This window comes from Octodon degus, unplaced genomic scaffold (genome assembly GCF_000260255.1).
Source record: "Octodon degus isolate 3935 unplaced genomic scaffold, OctDeg1.0 scaffold00004, whole genome shotgun sequence".
In the NCBI taxonomy this organism is placed as follows: Eukaryota; Metazoa; Chordata; class Mammalia; order Rodentia; family Octodontidae; genus Octodon; species Octodon degus.
Genome location: NW_004524580.1, coordinates 24,992,208 through 25,012,375, shown reverse-complemented (window position 1 = coordinate 25,012,375; position 20,168 = coordinate 24,992,208). Strand labels below are relative to the sequence as shown.

The window sequence follows — 20,168 nt, the reverse complement described above, 5'->3', positions numbered from 1 at the left end:
AAAGGCTCAAGTCAATAACTTCTGAGGATAACCCACTAATATTATAGACTGCTAGACAGTGTTAGATTGTTTAGTTGAATTCAAACACCTATAGTATTTAGATGCCAATAGAATATTCACCTCTGACAGGACAAAAATAAAAGGATACAAAGGAAAGATCATTTTGTATTTATATATACAAAATAGTCAGGATAAATTTACAGCTACTTTCACCTAATTCAATGAGAAGAAAGAGGTGTACTAACAGTGTTTGGACAGAATATCCTGTCTGCTTCTTGTACTATGGATAACCACTAAGATAACAAAGTACAGTGTATTGATTATCAAAACTGTCCTATTAATCAGCTGTGAAACTGTAAAAAAAAAATAAGCCCAGTTTATAGTACTTTGCTATCGCAGCCCTAGCAAACTAATAGAGTCGCTATCCCCAACTGCACACCAAAGACAACAAACATCAATGGGGGAAGGCGTCTGCATACACTTGTCAGTGCACACACCTGGTATCACTGGCAGGGACTCACCACTCATGTCGTTGGGCAAAGTACATGCTCTCTTTCCTGTTTCTGAAGTGCAATCTGCCAACCCAGGGGATGTGCAGTTGTGTCTGCTCTGAGGCCAGTCATCGTGTCCACCGCCCAGGTCCCCACCATGGCTATTTTCCTTCATGGACTGGGAGACACAGTCATACCTTGGTTTATGAACGCTTCTGTTCATGAACAACTTGGTTCATGAACAGAAGAAGCATCCAGCAAAATGTTGCTTCCCTTTGCAAACTCTGCATCAGGTAATGAACATGAATACAACCATTTTCCCCTGAATCATAGAACAAATTAAGTTCTTGAATCAAGGTACCCCTACCCACACTGGATATGGATGGGCAGGAGCCTTTTCAAATATCAGAAGAACACATATCTAATATATTCGTCCACAGGTGCCAGTTATTAACATTAAATATGAACATGGTTATGCCTTCTTGGTTTGATATTGTAAGGATAGATGGGACTCCTTAGGAAGGATCAGAAAAGGGAGAGAGGCCCCTTTAGTGTTTAGCAGAAAAATAATTTTTGCAGTCTTACCTTTGTAACGTTGTCTACCCTAATTATTGCAATGTGTACCCAAGTTCCTCTATTAGCCCATGAGAACTGAACCTAGCAACAAGCCACTCTATTGGATGGGGCTACCCTAGAGGGAGGAACCACCACTCAACCTCACAAAAACAGGACAGCTGCCCATATTCAGGGGTTACTCAGCTGTGGGGCTCCTGCCTCACAGGAGGCTCCAGGTGGCTTTGTGCCTAATAAACGTTACTCTCACATTGAAAATAAATAAATAAATAAATAAATAAATAAGACATAAGCATATCAGGCGATACTTCTGCTGCAAGCTCTTCAATGGCCTCCCATTTTCCTCAGACAAAAGCTGAAGTTACAGTGGCACCACCAGGCCCTTCTCAATTTTACCCCTTGACTTCATTTCCCAGTGTCACTCCATCACCGATACCATTTTCAGCACACTGGTCAACATGCCCCTCACCACAGCAGCTAATCCTGCGTTAGGGCCCCTCAGCCTGCTAGTCACTCTCTCCAAATGATTCTTTCTGCTGACTGCACAGGACTTGCATCTGGCTTCAGGTACAGACTAACCTGATCACCCCATTTGAAATTACAATCTCTGCCCCAGCCTAATGCTCTAGATACCCTGAATACACTGCTGGATTTATTTTCACCCATACAGTTTTCTTTCTAACTTTCTACATAATTTGCTCCTTTAAATGTGTACTTATGCATCATGTTTGTTACTAGTCCTGCTCATTAAAGTATGAGCTCTGTGAGGATTGAATTTCATCTATAGCACTGATTCACTAATGGCTTTGTCTGCTATCATCAAATGGTGGCTTGTATACAACAGGCTTTTAATATTTTAACTAATATCTTTAGCTAATATTAAACATAGTTTCCAGAGCTATTTTAGATAAGAGAGAAACTATTTGTCCTATGGAAACAAAGACGTAGCTTGGGAGAGTTTAAAATAATGGTGGCAGTGGGAAGTTTGTTTCTATTGTTTATCCTCTTTTTTTTTTTTTAACCCTTCTTAAGAAGCTGAGATCAGGACATGCAGAACAGCCAGGCACCTAACAGCTGCTGGGCCTGCCCTGCCACCAAGCCGTTGCCTGAGAAAAATGGTCAACCCTACCATCGTGGAGAGAAACTCCAACTGGTTGGGTGGGAAGGAGAGAGGACATTTCCTTCAGCAGCAAACAGTGATTTAATGAGCCTTGACAATTACACACAAACACTTGAGGATCAAAGGAAGATTAATTAGTAATGCTATTTAACACTCCTTTCTCTCCCTCTATGCAGAAAATACAAAGTGTAATCTGAAGAGTCTTAAGCAGGCCAACATTACTGTTTTAATTAATTAGCTAATAGAAATCGGGTTTCCATTATACTGTCAGTCTCTTTTTGTACAAAAAGAAATGATCAGACAGACATTCTTTTTATACCAAAAACCCGCTCCTTAAGGAAGTGTTTTTAGGATGGCCTGGCACTTCTGACTAGAAAAAAATAAATGTTCTTCAACTCCCCAACGTCTTAGAACATGAAAATAAAGTATGAATGTGTATTTAAATCTTACTAATACCAGTTCTTTCATTTCAGACAACTTGCTTATAAATTAAAATACATTTTTAGGCAGAAAACATTGAATGATATGAAGCATAATTAGAAAGGAACTTTATGAAATGAAAAACAAGTAATGAAATGTAAATGAAAAGTAATAAGATAACATTTAATAAAAGGTGGGGATTTCGTTATCAAAATTATAGAAAACAAAAATAATGAAATTTTGACAAATTATCTCTCAAGTTCCACAATAAAAATAAATACCTTGCTTAAAACAAATTGCTGTTTTCAGTTACTTAAAAACAAATACAGTTAAGGGACTCCTTCCCCATTTACATAATTATTTAAAGAAATTTAAATACAACTAGGACATCAAATGCTTACATCCCAATCATTCAACTATTTTTTTAATTTTATGGAAGAAATAAAATTTCAAAACAAAATAAATATGAGACTAACAACACATTGTGTGTTGTTATCTGCAAAGTAGTTACTTACAGTGCAAGATATGGGCATAAAAAGCGTTCCAAATAATACTAGCACAAATCTTTCCTTCAGTGTACTAAAAAAAAAAAAAAAAAAAAAACCTAGTAGTATAACTAGCTTATACTTTCTTTTCCCTTTTCGCTTCCTTCCCTTTTCCCTTACCCTAGTGCCTTTTTCCTTTGAACAATTTCTTCCCATTTCACAATATCTATTGTACATTTTGGTCCTTATTTGCTCTTCTATTGACAGGATCTAACCTATTTAGAGTGGCAGTCTCATACTCTTTTCAGGAAAAATATTGCAGAAGCCAGAGGATCTACTTATGAAAAGACCAAATGATGACATCCCTAACCATGGGTCATTGGTGCTAGCCATCCCTAACCACTGGTAGATATTGGCAGACATCGCTAACCACTGGTAGATGTCTGGGAACTAAGAGATAAAGGGACATGAATAAAAGCAGTGTTGAACACATGCGCTATGGAAAAGTTTACCAGGCCAATTTTTTTTCTAAATAACCAAGAACCAGCCATTTCTTTCTAGGAAATAAAGATAAATATTACAGTTGAGATTGTTGTTGTGGGTATTTGAACATCCATCTGTAACTGAAAAGCAAGAGTACTAACTACTATGTGCCCATCCTGAAACTAGATCAGTTTGATCTAATACAACATTTGACTTCAAAGTTTTGGACTAAAACAAAACCCTACAAATAGAAACATATACATCTCATCAGGCTTTCAAAACCAAAGATTATGTCTCCCAAATAGATTGAAATGACTGAAAAATCACCCACAGTAAATCCAGTAAGTATCCAGTTTTTATAAAATACTGTTATGCTTACCTGCATGTTTTCTCTACTGAAGAGAGGCTTTCCTGAGGCAAATGCTTGAAATGGCTGTCAAAACACAAAATATTAGCAGTAGGAATGAGACGAAGTATTCTTTTAAGTGAAGCTATTAATGGATTCTAAAAATATTTTAAGTATCATTTTATTATTAAAAAATAATATATAGTATAGTCAGAAAACATTAGTACAAAGGAGAAATTAAAAATCAAGCCTAAAGGGCCATCAAGATAGCTCAGCAGACTAAGTGCCTGCTTAGGCAAGCACAAGGACTGAGGCTTGACCCCCAGTGCCACATACCATGCCAGCCCCTGGCCACAGAGTCTGGGCATGGTGGCACACACCCGTAATCCCAGCAATGGGGAGGCTGAAAAACAGGAGGATCACTAGAGTCCGAGCTGTGTAGTGAGACCCTGCTCCAAATACATAATTTTTTAAAAAAGTCAAGAATAAGTGAATTTCTTTTATGTGATCAATGATAGTATCGTGATGTCTTTTTTATTAGTATACCTTTGCAGTACATAAACTTCATATGGTTTGTCTGGAGTTGGTATTGCACATAACACATTCTATTTTCTTTTTTTATTCCCTTTTCTTCTCCTCCATCTTTTTCTATCTCTTGATCCCTTTCCCATTTGAGAAAGTTCCATCTCCTTACTTATTAGTTATGTTTTACTTTGCTCTATCAATCTTTTTTGTATTTTTAAAATGTATACATAAACTTGGATTCCATTTTCATTAATAAACATGACCAGATTATCATCCTATACTATCAAATTATTGGTAAACCTAAGTCCAGTGGGTAGTTACATTTGATGATATAAACGTAGCACAAAAAGCACCCCTTTCCCATTGTCCAACGTCTATGAGAGCAGCTTCCCAACATCACCCCAAATATCAGCCTCAGCTTAAATGCCGTTGATGACTGTTTGGTCTGTATTTCTGATTATTCCCTTTGGGTTCCTGGACAGAGTATTTCTGGGCCAAAAGAGGAATATACAGTATTGAGAAAACTGAAAGAGGAAGACTCACTTCACCCTGTGCTATGTGAGATGCCAGGAGGAGCACACTCCTGACAGCACTGAGCACCACCCCCCAAAGGTCTCAGCTAGTTTGATGCAAAATTGTGTTACTATTCAGCTTTATTGTTTTGTGGTTCTTTTTCCAATGAGCTACCTGTTAATGTGTTTGGTTCTAAATATAACAGAGAATCAGGAAATAATTATCTGACACAGAAGACTGTTGTATTTTGGGGTTAAAATCGATCTTTCTTGTTACAAAAAGCTCTTTCTCAAAATGTTCATTTGTAGAAATCAATACTGATGTTGTTCCCATTTTTCCTTGGACAGCAGGAAGCCACCAATAGCTCGCAAGGACAGCTTACTCCCGCACCCGACAGTCTCCACACACCTGGGCCTGCGGGCAATCTATGGCCAGAAGGCTGTTCAGGAAAGGCCATAAATGGGCATCTATTGTGGAGAACCAGCCTTACCAGTGAGGGACAAGCGACACGTCGTCCTCACTCTCTGAAGGACCTGATTGCCCGTGGCAGTAACCTCATTAATGCTCTCCGGATTCACTTTACCCTCTTCATGTGGCCTTTCCTCTGACTCAACACCCTTTCTGCCATCACCTCGACACTAACTACTTACGCCCAAATCCTTGTCTCAGGCTCTGCTTTGGATGGATCCCCAAGCCAATTCATCACATAGAGTTTTTTACTGAAAGAAAGTATCGGTGAGTGCTTTCTTAAAATTTTTTCTTGAGGATATTCTACAGTGCTTGTAATGCACTGAAAATTTAGTAATGGAAACTGGGACATGGTGGATCTTTCGGTTGTATAAACAAGATTTTAGATTTGGTGGTAAGAACAAAATTACAATGATATAATGTTAGAGCATAGATTTTTTTAAGGGATATGACAAAAGCCCAATAGTAATCTATAAAACTTTTTCAGTTATTTCCTTTACAAATGAAACTTAACTCATTAATCCCTTCCTTAAATAACTGGCCTGCAGCCTAATAACATTGGTACCTATTTTAATTATAAACCTTGAAAGCATTTCCTCTTTTAATTACACTTTTTAAATTCCCAATTGAAGCTGGAAAGCTGCAAATTAACTTTGAGAATACAAAATTTGAAGCCAGAATCCACCGAGAGAGAATTCACCCACACCTTCATTGTGGGAAGCTGGTGGATTAAAATGAAGTTTGGAATTTATAAGTTAAAAAAATTAGTCTCAGATATTTTGATTGGTAAAAGCAGGGGCCATCAGAAACCCTTGCATCTTCCATTCTACCCAGCCGGTTTCTCAGCCCTCCTCGTCTTCCTGGCCTTTGAATGGGGATGACCTTAAGGCATAGCTCGCTGATTTCTGTTCTCTGTCTGCCTTGCTTCCCAGCTGCCTGCATCCAGTCCTACGCTTAGGCGCACACTAATGCTTCCAAAACGAACCCCGCCACCTGCGCATGCTCTGTTCCGAGCATTTCTGCTGGCTATCCACCTGGCTGTCCACTGTGTGTCTCCGACCCTACAGGGCTGGGCAGCATTCCCGTCTCAGGGTCTGAAGCCTCTTTCCCAGGTTGAGCACTCTGCAGTCATCCTTGACCTCTCTTACATTCCACACCCAAAGCATCTCGAGCAGGCGCTATCAGCTCTCTCTGCACACCGTACTTGGAAGTGGGCCACCACGTCCTCCTCACCCTCTCACGCGTGAATACCCCAAGCACTGTCGTGTCTCAGCCAGACTATTTTCCATGTCTGAACCGTCTTTGAATTAGTCTATTTGGGCTACTGCCACCCACCGTTTAATCACTAACAGTAAACAAAGTGGTTGTTTTATATTTAGCTCCTATCATGCCATGTCTCAGAACTACAAGATTTCCCTGCTGGCTCCAAGAACATTCAAATCCTCAGCAAGGCAGAGGAGGTCACTCAGCACCTGGATCCTGAATCCTAGTCCCTCCTCTCCTGCACCCTTTTCCTGCAGCCTCCTTGGCCTAGAGGGTTTACCTCAACCATGTCTTGTGGGCACCCTCCTCCGAGGCTTTTCCCGCACAGTTCCTCCTGCTTGGAAGGCTGTTCTCCCAAGTTTTTGGCCTCCTCTCTCTCAAAACTGCCTTATTTTATTCCTCATCCTCAACAAAAGAGTAACACATGGCCCTGGTCACTCTTGTTCTTCCTGGCTTGGCTGGACAGCACAGCCCCGCCCCACTGGGAACCCGCTGTGCTTGCGTGTCCACCGCTTGCCCCTCTCACTGGACTATAAGCTCCAGGAACGCGATAGCTCTGCTTGACTTTTTACTGCTCGATCCTCATTCCTGGAATCTGCCTGCATTGTGCAAGCACTCAGTAAGTATCATAAATAAATTAAAGTAGAACGTTAATAGAAAATGGCTACCGGCAGAGGTACAAACAAGAAAATGCCAGTAACTTGACACCTGGTAAGAAGACAAATTACTTTGCACCACACAAAATGAATGAAATAACTAACTCGCTTCTCTCTAGACAGATAGGTGGGTAGACAGACAGATAAATATATATACACTCACACACACACATATACTATTTATAATACACAGATGTGTTCTCTCCATATTTTATATATATACATATACATATACATATATATAATTGATTATATAAATTTATAATTGATCACTGAATGTCCTTCTTAAGGTGTTCTTACACGTAACCTATTACAATAATTTCGCAGGGTTTTTTCTCAGTCTGGGGATTGCATCCAAAGCCCACCCTGGGCATGCTAGGCAAGCGCTGTTCCTCTGCCCAACATCCTCAGCTCCTGTCGTAGTAAAGGCAATGCCACTGCAGTCACATGGAGCAGTGATAAGCAGGGATTTGAGAGGAACACACTGAAATAACGAAACACTATGTAAATATGATATGAGTCGCACACGGACTCGTTGCCTCCCGTGGGCCCTCCTGCCCCAGTCCGCCAGTGTGCACTGCACCTGGCATGCTTGCTCTCACACGTGCCGTCTCGCATGTGAGGTCCGCACTGCTGCTGTGAGTTCTGCCTCCCCATCTCCGTTACTCCTGGTCCACACTGACTCTAAGCATCTGCCTGAAGAAAGATCACCTAGTGTGGTTCCCAGATCGCCACAAAAACCAAAGCAGAGGAAAATAATAGCTCATCCTGCCTTAATGCACGCTGTCACTGAAACTCCAGCATTCATTTCCAAGAGTGCTTCAGCTATCCAGTTAACAAGCAGAAATTAAGTGACCTAGATAAAACTATCTCAATTCAAAGAGACCAGGCAAAAAATGTTCTTTCTGCACAGAAATCAGAAAATACCTGAACAGCACACCATTAACACACTGACAGCATAAAATATGTAAACTAGGAAAGGATCCAAATAAGAAATGAGGAGAGATGGTTTCGACTAAGAACATTAAATAGAAGTTATAACCAAAAGATATGAAGTGGTAGCTGATAAATAGTCTGAAGAGACTGTCCATCCCAGCTATAGAGTGCCTGCTTAGGCAAGTGCAGGGACTGCAATTTCTTTTTTTCGGAACCAGGGATTGAACTCAGGCCCTTGCGCTTGTCAGAAAAGCACTTATTCTACTTAGCTATCTCCCCAGCCCATGTCCATCCCAACTATAATGCTACCAGCAGCACCCCTGAGCCACAATTCTACTGCAAAACTTTAGAAGCACATGTGGTCCCTTAGGTCCCTTCTACTCCACATCAATGAAATCCCATGAGTCTGTTCTTACCTGTGGCCAGACGTCACAAAGAGTTGTGATGCACTGACACTAAGTATTCTTCTGTGGGAATGTGCCACATGTTTTAGAAGCTGTTGCCCCCTCTGAGGTAAAGAAATAGCTTTGAATCAAATTTCCTGCTTACCTTAGATTTTTGAGGAGCTTTACAGCAGGAAGGTATTGCGCAAGGCATATTTTTCCCATAAAGAATCTGAGATAGCTCAGAAAAGGCTTCGGAAAAGAAGCCTAAATCAAGGAGAACTTCTATCTGTAAATGAAGGAAGAGATTTTAAGTTATAAAAATAATTAGAGAAAAATCATAAACTTTTAAGATCCAAAATTTCTGCAGGGAGGGCTAGCCAAATAGCTCAGTGGATTAAAGCACCTGCAAGTAGGTGCAGGGGCCAGGGGTTCAGTCCCATGGCAATTGAGACTGGGCATGGAGGCATGCACCTATAATCCCAGCTCTTGGGAGGCTGTAAACAGATCACTACGAGTCTGATTTAGTAGTGAGACCCTAAACACCCTGTAGACCCTTCCCTAAAACACAAATAAAATACAAAAAAAAAAATTTCTGCAGGGAGATTATAATGTACTGTGAATCAATACTCACTAATTCATGAGTGGGTGGGGTGGTGTATAAGGGGTGTGTCCCAGCTCCTATGAGCCGTGGACTAAAATCTGATCAGCATTGATTGGGTGGTGCTTACTTCACCGAAGGAGCGCATGTAAAGAGATGATAGTCATGGAAACATTTTTTAAAATGATGACTTTATCTCTTCATTCCCACAGAAAACTGTGGCTTAGTACCAAAGTAACAGCAACACTCCTCAGTTCTTGAGTGCTCTAAGAAACTCAAGGGAACCACTATACGAACTTCAAATATAGAGGCATAAAAACCTACTAATTTCCCCATCCATAATGAATAAAGACATATACTTTCAATTTGAAAAACATATACTCTCTATGCAACTATCAACATTAATGAGCAACTACACATTTTACATGCATACCTTAATATAATCCAGTGGGAACATCAACCAGGAAATGGTGGGAAAAAATGCTCACTCACATTCTTTCATTCATCCAACATGCTCACTGAGTACCTCTTGATACTAAGCTGTCTTGAAGGTTACAGCCATTGCTATATATATTTAGCTAAATGCAAGTGAAGCATGATGTTGCACACAGCATAAGACAGCCAGGGCATTGAATGCATTGAGAAAAAGCTACTTTGAGGACCGGAAGTACTTGTGTGAGGAGAAGCCCTTCAAGAGAAGAGTTGGGAATGATGTCAGAGAGACAGACATGTGAATATTTTCTGGGCACCCCTCCCCCTTGCAGAGGACAGCTGTGGTGTCCTGGAATGTTCCAGAAACAGCCCATGTGGTTAGAGCTCAGGATTCTAGAAAAGAATTAGGAGGTAGGTACAAAAGGGAGTCAGGGAAGGTCATATACAGCCTCTAGACTACAGTAGAGAATTTGCATTGTATTTTCTACATGATATGAAGTTACTTCAGGGTTATCAACAGGAGTCTGACATGACTTATGTTTTAAAAACACCTAGTGATTTTATTAAAGAGAACAAAGAAGTGAGACATAAATACTGACACAGGGAATCAAACACACAACTGAGTGAAATAGATACAGATGATATAGATGATAGGTATGGATGTAGATACAGCATTTCAAAAGAAAAATCAATAGCTCCTCAGCATATCAATCCATCTTACTCTCTCGTTTCCTTTCCATACTTACTTAGGAATCCCAAGAGTGTACAAAATAAAATAAAAAGAAGATAAGTTGGAGGAAGTTAGATACGAAAATAACATGGTAATAAAACACAAATGGTCAGAAGAAGATTTTTAAAGGGAAAGAGAAGGCTGCTTGTCTATCGAGTTGCACACTGAGCTGCTCACCTTAGGCACCTTGGCCTCTAACCTCCCATGGCCATATAGGATGAAAGCACTTAGAGACATGGGAACCCTTCCAGGTTTCTAGATGACCACTTCCTCAGGGTCCCTACAAGAAAACCCCCAGATCTGTATGTAGTTAGTCTCTGTGGTCTTGACTCTAAGGTTGGTGAATTCAGACTGCAAATGACGGACAAGGCTATGTCTGATTTCAGTGTATCATGCCAATCAAGACACTGACAAAATGATGGTGGTGATAACAGACACAATATTTTCAGAAGTGACCAACAGTGTGAACACAAACAACTCAGATGGCAAAAATAGCTAGCTATAAATCAAGTCTTCATTCATACAAATACAGAGCCATCAGTACCCTTCCTGGGAACATTTGATATGTTGAAAATTCTAACTCTTTGAAGAGGCTGGCAGTTGCTCATAAAGAGGACTTAACAGCTTTCCACGAGAGCCACTAGTGTACCATAGAAAGCTAACAGCATGCTCTGCCGCTGTTCGACTTGTCAGAAACCATCACTGCTCGTGATTTCCTGCCTCTGACTTTTCTCTTTTTCCACTCACTGACCCCAGTTTACTTCAGAAAGGTCAGGCAAACTCCACTCACGGGAGCTGTCATTTCTTTCTCTTCATGATCTGTCAGCTGCCCTTTAGATTGCAACTGTCAAGCACTAATCTGGTTTTTCAGTACTACTACACCAGCAGGATCCCGCCTCTGCCTCACTGTGCTCCAAGCAGAGACTAGACACCAGATCTGACCATGTCATTCTCCTGATCAAACTTCTGGAACTAACACCCCCACTATACAAGACTTCAGAAGAGAGGCCAAAGTTTTTCACTGGGTTTTAAACCATGTCAGTACACAAACAGCTGCCAAATGCTAATAAATTGCTATGCCTTGAATGTATCCACCCCCTCAAAAAAAAAAAATATATATATATATATGAATTAAAAACTCCTAAGGACAGGTCGATAATTTTGCAAAGTGGGGCCTTCAGGAAGTAGCTAAGATTAGACTTGGTCATGAGGGTGGGACTGGGATTAGTGACTTTGGAAGGTGAGGAAGAGACTTGCATCTACTTGTCCTGATCTCTTACAAGTGCTGCCCTCTGCCATGTGCTGATGTGGCACGAAGATGCTCACCAGATAAAGCCCTTGGTCCTGGACACCCAGCCTCAGGCACTATGAGAAGTAAACTTATTTTCTTCACACATTACCCAAACTGGTGAAGTAACCTAAAGCAGACTGACACAAGCCAATGAAAACAGGAACCTGAGCAAAAGTTTTATTCCAAACTGTCCCTGGGTGCCCTTCTGGGTCTCCGCCCTATGTGCAACAGCAATTTCTCCAGCCCCCTTAGTGACAGACCAGCAGACTCTTCTTAGCCAACTCTTACTCCACAGTCTCCTCCCACCCCTCACTGCACCACCTCCACGTTCTGCTTCTTCATGGTTTGGAATTCAGGTCGGGACCCTGGAATCATGTCTTTTTGGTGTTCCTCACGTTATCTGCACTCTCGCTGCCCAGGGCCTCTGTCCAATAGAACTGAACCCCCACCCACCGCCACACCAGTGCTCTCTTACCCTGTGTCTTTTACACTGTTGTTCACCAACAACACTCCCTGCCTCTTCTCTCCAACTTGGTAATGTGTGCTCTTTTCAAGCCTATATTCTTAGCTAGTAAGTGAAACCCAAAGCCTCAAAGCCGCTGCCCCCCTCCACATACCCAGAGACAGTGCTCGCCACACTCATGTGCAAAGAGCAAGGGACAGGTCCACACACTGCAAACTTAGTGCATGTCCAGTTTGTCTTCCCAGTTGACATAAGAGGGTTTACACAACCATGGTTTACATGAATGAGACTCAAGGTACTAACATGGCACTCTGAAACAGAAGGTCCAATGTTCTCTCAGAGTCAAATCAGTGAGTACTTATCAGCTATTATATGGGTGAGTTCCACTAAACACCGAAGCGATGCGGGCAACAGGCACCTGATAAATGCTTGCAAATTTTAAATTCAATATAACCATTCATCAATGACTATCAAGAATGTAAATGTAGTGCTCAACACAGTAGAGAGAATTAAAAGATGAGCAAGACACAGCCCTCGATTTAAGAACTATGGATTCCAAAGGGCACTGTTGAGAGAATAGGAAAGAAAAAAGTTACACAGAGTTTTAAGTGCTGACATTCAACAATAAGACACTGTTGAGAATCAGTAACTCAGAGAGGGTGAACCAGAAATTTTCACAGTCAGTAATGAATTATTTATTAAGTCCTCTTAAGACTTTTTTATTTAGAATTAGAATTCAATGGACTATTTACATAAGCCCGCAGGGCTTGGATGGAGACAGTGCTTCAGGAGCATCTCTAGTTTCCCCTCTTCAGAAACAGGAGGGATTTAGGGGGAAGATAGATGGAATGTCCAAAAGCAGAGAAAGAGGCGCACTAGAGGGATGTGCTGTAGCCGACTTGCTCCACTTGCAAGTGCTCTTCGGGCATCTCTGTCCCTTGTGCATCTCCAGGGACATCTGTGAGTGAGTAGCTTGAATCAGTCACAGTTGGAGGACTTACACCCTTTGGAAAATTTCAAAGCCTTAAATCATTTTTTTTCTAAAGAGCTCACTGTGAAACATTTACCAATATATAGATTACACAGTGAGATGAGAGGTAAAAAATATTTTTAGCTCAAGAATGTGCGATATCTTGCTTTAAATGGTTTGTTTTACCTCAGCTTAAACTTCCCTGTTTCCTCAATGTTCAGCAAAGGGCACTACAGAAACCAAGGCCCTGGGTGAATATATTGTGTGCATTGATGTAGGAGTAAAACAGGGAAAAGGAATAAGGCAGGGGATTCCACGTTAGACTTAAAGAGGCACAGGAGAGGTAGAGACAGCTGGATGCTGAGACGACCTGGTACAAAATAAGACCAAGAGGCTTGCAGCACAAGTGACAAGGAAAACAGGCAGCGAACCCCACTCCACTCCACGTGGGGTTCAGGTCAATAGCGTGTGACTCTTAGGGCAGAGAACCCTAAGCAATGCCTGGGTTATAGAATGCATTTTCTGGTCTTAGTAACTGAATTGCCTATCCACTGAAAATCAGCTGCATATCATGGTAAATGAGGCATGACCTGAAAATGTGAAAGTTTAAATTATAAAAATTTATTACAGTGAAAGACAATTAGTCTCCCTCAAATGATCTACGCTTGTTTCGAACACCTTATCCCATTGTTCTTTCCATTTTCTGAAACTGTCCTGGAACATCGTTTACTTGAGTGTTAGCTGTGCTGTCAAGATGCCTCAGTGTCCTCGATCAATCCAAAATGGCTACCTGTCTGTCATGCTCATTTCAGCTTTGAGGAGAAACCAGAAGCTGCACAATACCAGATCTGGCAAGGAAGGTGGATGTATGCCCCACCATGTGCTTAGCAGCCCAGAACCCTTCCACTGGATGGTACTTGGCGGCAGCATTCACCAAATTTTGCACCACATCTCATCAAAACCTTCATGAAAGGACTTCCAGAGCTGCTTCAGAAAATGACAAGAATGATGGGATATGTGTTTTTAAAGAACGGGGGCATTTTTTGAGAGGATTAATGTCAATGTGTCTTTTATTATAATATTCTTTTAATTTTAACATTCACTGTAATTTTGGCCACCCCTTGTACATAAATATCATAAATAACCTCAAAAAATCCAGAACACAGCCTCGTTCAGTCTCTGTGAGGAAGCCATTCTCAGAACAGTGACACCCAGCTTCCAGCTGGTGTGTGGGCCTCAACTGTAGAGTAGCTATTCAACACTGTTATGATGGGTAAGTCATTTTTTATATCCACATAACACTGTGTTATTATCACTTATTATTCTGAGTATTAGAATCAAATTAACAAAGAACAATACCCTTCATAGCTAATATCAAATGTCTTTAAAGTTTATAACATACCTTAAGGATCCTTGCTTCTAGGTTTCTAACTAGGTCTTGGCAAATTCCAGAAACAAAATATTGATACAATGCAAGGAGAGGCAGAACCTACCGGAAGAAAATACATTTTAATAATAATCCGGTGACAATAATCTAATAATCAAACTGAGCTAAATATTAAATGTAGGGCATACTGTGTAAAGTACTGAAGAGTTTCCATGTTGGCAGACCAAACTGGCATAAGGCAAATGATCTTTCTGATATATGCTGCATGATTTTATCAGATTAAGATGTTATAGGAGACTTAGGGTGTCAACTAGATGCCATTTAGTAAACCAGGCCTAGGTTTGACATCCCTTTAAGCATAGAAAAGTTAAAAGCCTATTAATTATTTTCTTGAAAAAAATTAACCTAAATGTATGAGGCCTGTGGAGAAAATGCTAGCAAATGAGCTATCAAACCTATGCAAAGTCTAAGCAAAAGAAGTCACATTCGTGTCCCCTGGCAAGCTGTTACTGACTTTTCTCAGTGTCAGCTGCTTTTTAATTAGAATTTTTCTTTTGGCAAAAGCCTCTTTACAATATGCCTCTGATGGGCTATGCACTGTTAAGCAAGAACAGAAAATATAACAAGTCCCAGACATTATATAGCATATATCCTACTGATTAAAACCCAACCTATTCTCCACACAATATTTTCCCAGAATTAAACCCAAAGCTCCGTATTTCATGCAGCCTTGGGCAATCTACTGAAGGCTCCTAGACTACCTAGCGTTTCAGCTCACCTAGCCACTATCTACTCAGAGCGAGCAAAGGTTTGCCTTTATATTTTCATTACTAAGTGAGAGTTGAATTTAGAAAAACAAATGTGCCAGGAGAATAGAAAACAATATATGAAAGGGGAAAAAAGCCCTTCAGACCACAACTCAAACCTGAAGCTCCATTCCTGCAGCTCCCTACCAAGGGAGAAGGAGCCAGAAGGCTGGAGATCCTCTTTGTTCAGCGAACTGTTTCCCAGGGCTCTAAGGCCCAGAGAAAATTTCTGTTTGACAAAAGCCTCCTTGCCACTGGGCTTCTCCTAGGTTAACGGGACACAAAGGAGACTTCGCTTCTGGTAAGTTTGTATAACAGTAGGTCGAGAGGCAGCTGGTAACAGCAGCCACTTTTCAAAAGGATTTAAATAGCCTTAAATGGCTTCCAACATAATACATTTTTCTACAATTATGCACCATAAACATAAACACAAAACCTTTTTCTACAACTAATTCAGCAACATTAGGAGTTCATGATAACTTCTGAGATTTCGTTTCTTTAGTGAGAGATAAAAACACATCATTTCACTGCAGCCAATTGCTCATATCAGAAAAAAACTTCACAATTTCTTATGCTTCAGAGAGAGAACAAAGTCTCGTTTCTTTTACAATGCAGTGACCTATATTATACACGAAGTGAGCAGGCAGCTAAAGGTTACCTAGGGGCTACAGCCACACCCTCGAGCCAGAAATGAATCCCTTTAACAGGGAGAGAAGCTCTACTATATTATTGTTTTAATAAATAATGTCTTACCAAATCTGCCCAAAGTTAAAAGCATTTATCAACTTTTTCACTTTAATAAATGGTTTTATAATTTAACAACTCTTCATGGGGCAATAAATATTTCTAATATACTAAATTGGATTTTTAAAACCAACACAAATATGCCAGGAATAGGAAAACAATTCAGAAAAAGATATGGAAAAAAAGATTGTAATTATGAAAGTTAGGAAGGAAAAATAAAAAAGCAGAAAAATGAAAGAATAATATCAAGAAGCGAATGGGGAAAAGATGAAAAAAATAGAGGACAAGAAAAGGAAATCAATAGAATAAGTTAAATGAGAAAAATATGGAATGACCAATAGAACATACTAATTCATTTTTAAAATGCAGCCAAATTCAAATTTATGAGCGATGCCATGATTTCTTGCCCTTAACGAAAGAGAGCTGTGTGTTCGGGCTTACGGATTTCCCAAGGTTCTGAAACCCATCTGCCTTTTCCCTCACGGTCAGAGCCAGCAACTGATCTCAGTAGGGAAATATTCTCACAGCGTAGGTTTTGAGAAGAGCTGCAGGACTCAGCACGGTGCGCTCCGGGCACTGAGTCTCCTAGTTCTGACATCAACGCCACATCCTAGTCAATTTCACATGTCTTAGAAAAATGGAAAGTGAAATCGGACTAAAAGCAAGAATAAAAACAATTAGACACCTCCTTTGCACTCTACGGGAAAGGCAAACAATGATGACAAAGCAAAATTATTAATGAATATGTTTTATTTTGAAATACAGATAAGAATATAGAGATCTTTAAACTGGGTGTGGTGATACCCAGCACTCGGGAGGCTTGGGCAGGAGGATCCTTTTGAGTTCAAAACCAGCCTGGACTACAAAGTTAACTCAAGGCCAGCCTGAACTGCATAGCAAAACTCTGTCTCAAAAAGATGAGAGAGAGAGAGAGAGAGAGAGAGAGAGAGAGAGAGAGAGAGAGAGATTTTAAAACTTTAAGCCAGAAATGACCAAAACAACATTAACAAAACTTGAAAAGTATAAGGTAAGAAGGGAAAGCAGCACAGTGAATGAAGAGCTGGTTTTCCAAATCACTCACTATTAGATTGTGCTTCACAAAGTGCAGCTCACGGATAATGAAATATAAACTGGCAACGACAGAGCAGATGTCAGCCCGGTAGCTATCTGAGAAGAGCTCAATGCCTGGGAGGAGCTGTGTGACTTCGTACTGAGCATAGCAATGTTCAGCCTTGGGATGTGGAAGTGTCGTTCGAAGTAAACCCTGAGAAGGAAACAGTGAAATAAAGACCTGTCAACTGCATCCAACGATGAAACAGAAATAAGTCTATGGACCACTCTCTAAATTGCTGAATATGTGCCTCGCACACTGTGCTCCATAATAAACAACACTTATTATTAGGTGATTTGGTTACTGTCATTACAGATTCCACATGCGTTTATCACTTGGGATGGGCTTTCGAAATTCCACAGCAGTGTACACTTACCATTTTTCAAGAAATTATTCATTACTGTGCTGCACACTGCTGCTAGATTCTCTCTCCTTCACTCCTTCTTTATTTCCTTTCTTTCATCTTTTTTTCCATCCCTCCCTTCTTTCCTTCTATTTTTTGCAATAGGGTTTCACTATGTGGTCCAAGAGGGCTGAAATTCACTACATAGCTCAGGTTGGCCTCAAACGCAAGGCCATGCTCCTGCCCCAGCTTCTCAAGGGCCTGGGTTACAGCATGCACCACTGCACCAGGCTAAGGTTCTTTACAAACATTACCTCACTTCCTCAATGCTCACCTCATTCATCTTCAGAAGGAAGGGTTGTTATCTCACAAATTACATAACTGAAGCTTAAACAATGAACTTATCTGTGTCCACACAGTCAAGAGTGGCAAGAAAAAAAAAAAAAAAAAAAAGACTCAAGTCACATCTACGTCACTCAAAAATCTGTTGTTCACTATGCCAGGATGTAAGTAGGGAAAATGATAACCTGAAGTCTAAAGTAGGCATTGATAATTCCAAAATTTTAACTGCCTCAAATAGAAGAATGATTTATTAAATTTACCTGTGTTTACTGTGTAGTTTATGTGACCAGCTGGGTGATAGGGTAACATGATGAATGCATTTAGAAATGTTCATTTTGTAATCTTAAGTAATTACCATTTCTTGATGACAAATGCATTGTAAAATAAGTTTAACATGTGTATCAGGAAAGAATTTCAATCAAATTGCTTGTAAGGGATACAAGATATCCTGTTTTAAAATACTACGAATGTACTGAAATTTTTAATTTCACAAATTTGCTTTAGAAAGCATGAAAACAATTAACAGAAAACTCCACTACCAAATTTTAATTTTAGATACAGCATTACTAACGTAGCATTCATAACATAGCATTACATAATGTGCACGTTAAACAGAAGTTCAACTTCTCTAAACAAAGCACCTATCTTCTAGACTATGAGCAGCACTTCTTCAAGAGCAAGGAGTTGTGGGAAAAAAAGAATACAGCATATGGAGGGACTCACTCTCCACTTCCTCACACCCCTGCCACTCTGCTCTTCCCTTTGAAGCTCAAGGAAGAGGTATTTGGAACACAAGAAAATTCCAAGGTCTGGCCTTACATTCAGAGAAGGCTTCACCAAGAATTCATCTGCCCAGATCTCAGAAGCCGTCAGCCTCTCTGATACACACAATGATGTCTGCTCATCTGTCAAAGTAAACAGAATCTTTAGCAGACTGCAAAGGCTCCTGGCTACACCCCTAAATCTCAGAATGCTTTATATTTTAGATAAAAGCTCCTTTCTTCTACACAGCAGTCAAATCCAAACATTCTTCTGTAGTCTTTGACTTATTTCTCACCTTTATTATATATTTTACATCATGTAAGTGAGCAGAACTTTATTTAGAGATGGGATAACCTAAGGCGACCATCTGGAGCCAGGCAGACTGGCTTCACACTGCTCTTCCTCAGGACAGACGACTCAGTTTCCCTATCTGCTAAAGTCCTTCGGTTAAAGAAGAAAGCCGACACTTGAATGGTAAAGGGGAAGGTGCCACCAGGGGGAGTCAGATGTGACATATAACCAGGGCTCACGCTATTTTCCTGCCTGTGAGTTTTATGCATGTGGCAAACTGCAGATGAATGAACGGCCGCAGGATTACAGGAGAGCACACACACAAAGCCTTACCTGGAAGAGCAACGCAGACAAAATGCAGCAGTTGGTTCTCTCTGTAACATTCACAGCTTTAATGAACCTAAATATAAGGAAAACCGATTACTAGACAATTTTCCAAAGTACTTTTATATAAATGTGTCTTTAGACATATATAAGACACAGAAGGCCTTACAAAGATATTCAGAGAAGAAAATATGGGAAAAATATAAAGAACAAAATCAAAAATCACCTATAATTCTACCACTTAACTATGATTTCTGGCAACATTTTGGTCCATTTTCTTCTAGATTTTTTTATCTATGTACTTATACATAGTTAGTTTGCATAAATTAAAGTTATACAAAAGTACACAATATCAAGGCTAAACTCAAAAAATGAGATGCATAGTTTCTCCTATATGAGAAACCTGAAATATCAACGAATAGAATTGAAGTGAGATGACAGGAAATGAGAAGATTTTCAGAGATCAAGGAGAGAGGGATTTTTAAAAAAAGGAATAAAGGGGTTGAAAGTGATTATGATATTTCACAAATGCTTAACCAATGGCCAAAATTATGTCACTGTTCTGTAGTGAAGACAGACCAAAAACAAAATGAAGAGGAAGAAGAGGAGGAAGAATCAGCTCACACACACCCAGTCTTATGAACGACCTTAAAAGCTTTGGGATAGACCCAGACCCCAGGCCCAGGCACGGTGAGTGACTGAGACGACCAGGGGCCCGCTGGATCCTGAATAGATTCAGAGCACAGGCCCAGAGAGTGAGTGAGACTGCCCGGGGCCGCGGATCCTCATTCGACCCAGAGTGCAGGCCCAGAGAGGAATCCTTCAGCAGAACTCCCTGCAAAGAGGCTAGAGGCAAGACCCACCCAGCTGATTCAGGAGCAGAACATCTTCCCAGAGAGACACAAAGGG

General features: G+C 40.4%; 1 protein-coding gene across 1 annotated transcript in view; it reads right to left on the bottom strand.

The window, feature by feature from the left end:
• The window catches only part of Cfap54 (cilia and flagella associated protein 54), a 353,322-nt gene that overhangs the window by 167,951 nt on the left and 165,203 nt on the right, over positions 1-20,168 (bottom strand). The window contains exons 44-48 of the mRNA XM_023716586.1: positions 19,269-19,335; positions 17,168-17,350; positions 14,552-14,638; positions 8,829-8,951; positions 3,952-4,005 (exon numbers count right to left, since the gene is read on the bottom strand). Of these exons, the coding sequence (XP_023572354.1) occupies positions 3,952-4,005; positions 8,829-8,951; positions 14,552-14,638; positions 17,168-17,350; positions 19,269-19,335 (514 nt within the window). The remainder of the gene's footprint in view (positions 1-3,951; positions 4,006-8,828; positions 8,952-14,551; positions 14,639-17,167; positions 17,351-19,268; positions 19,336-20,168) is intronic.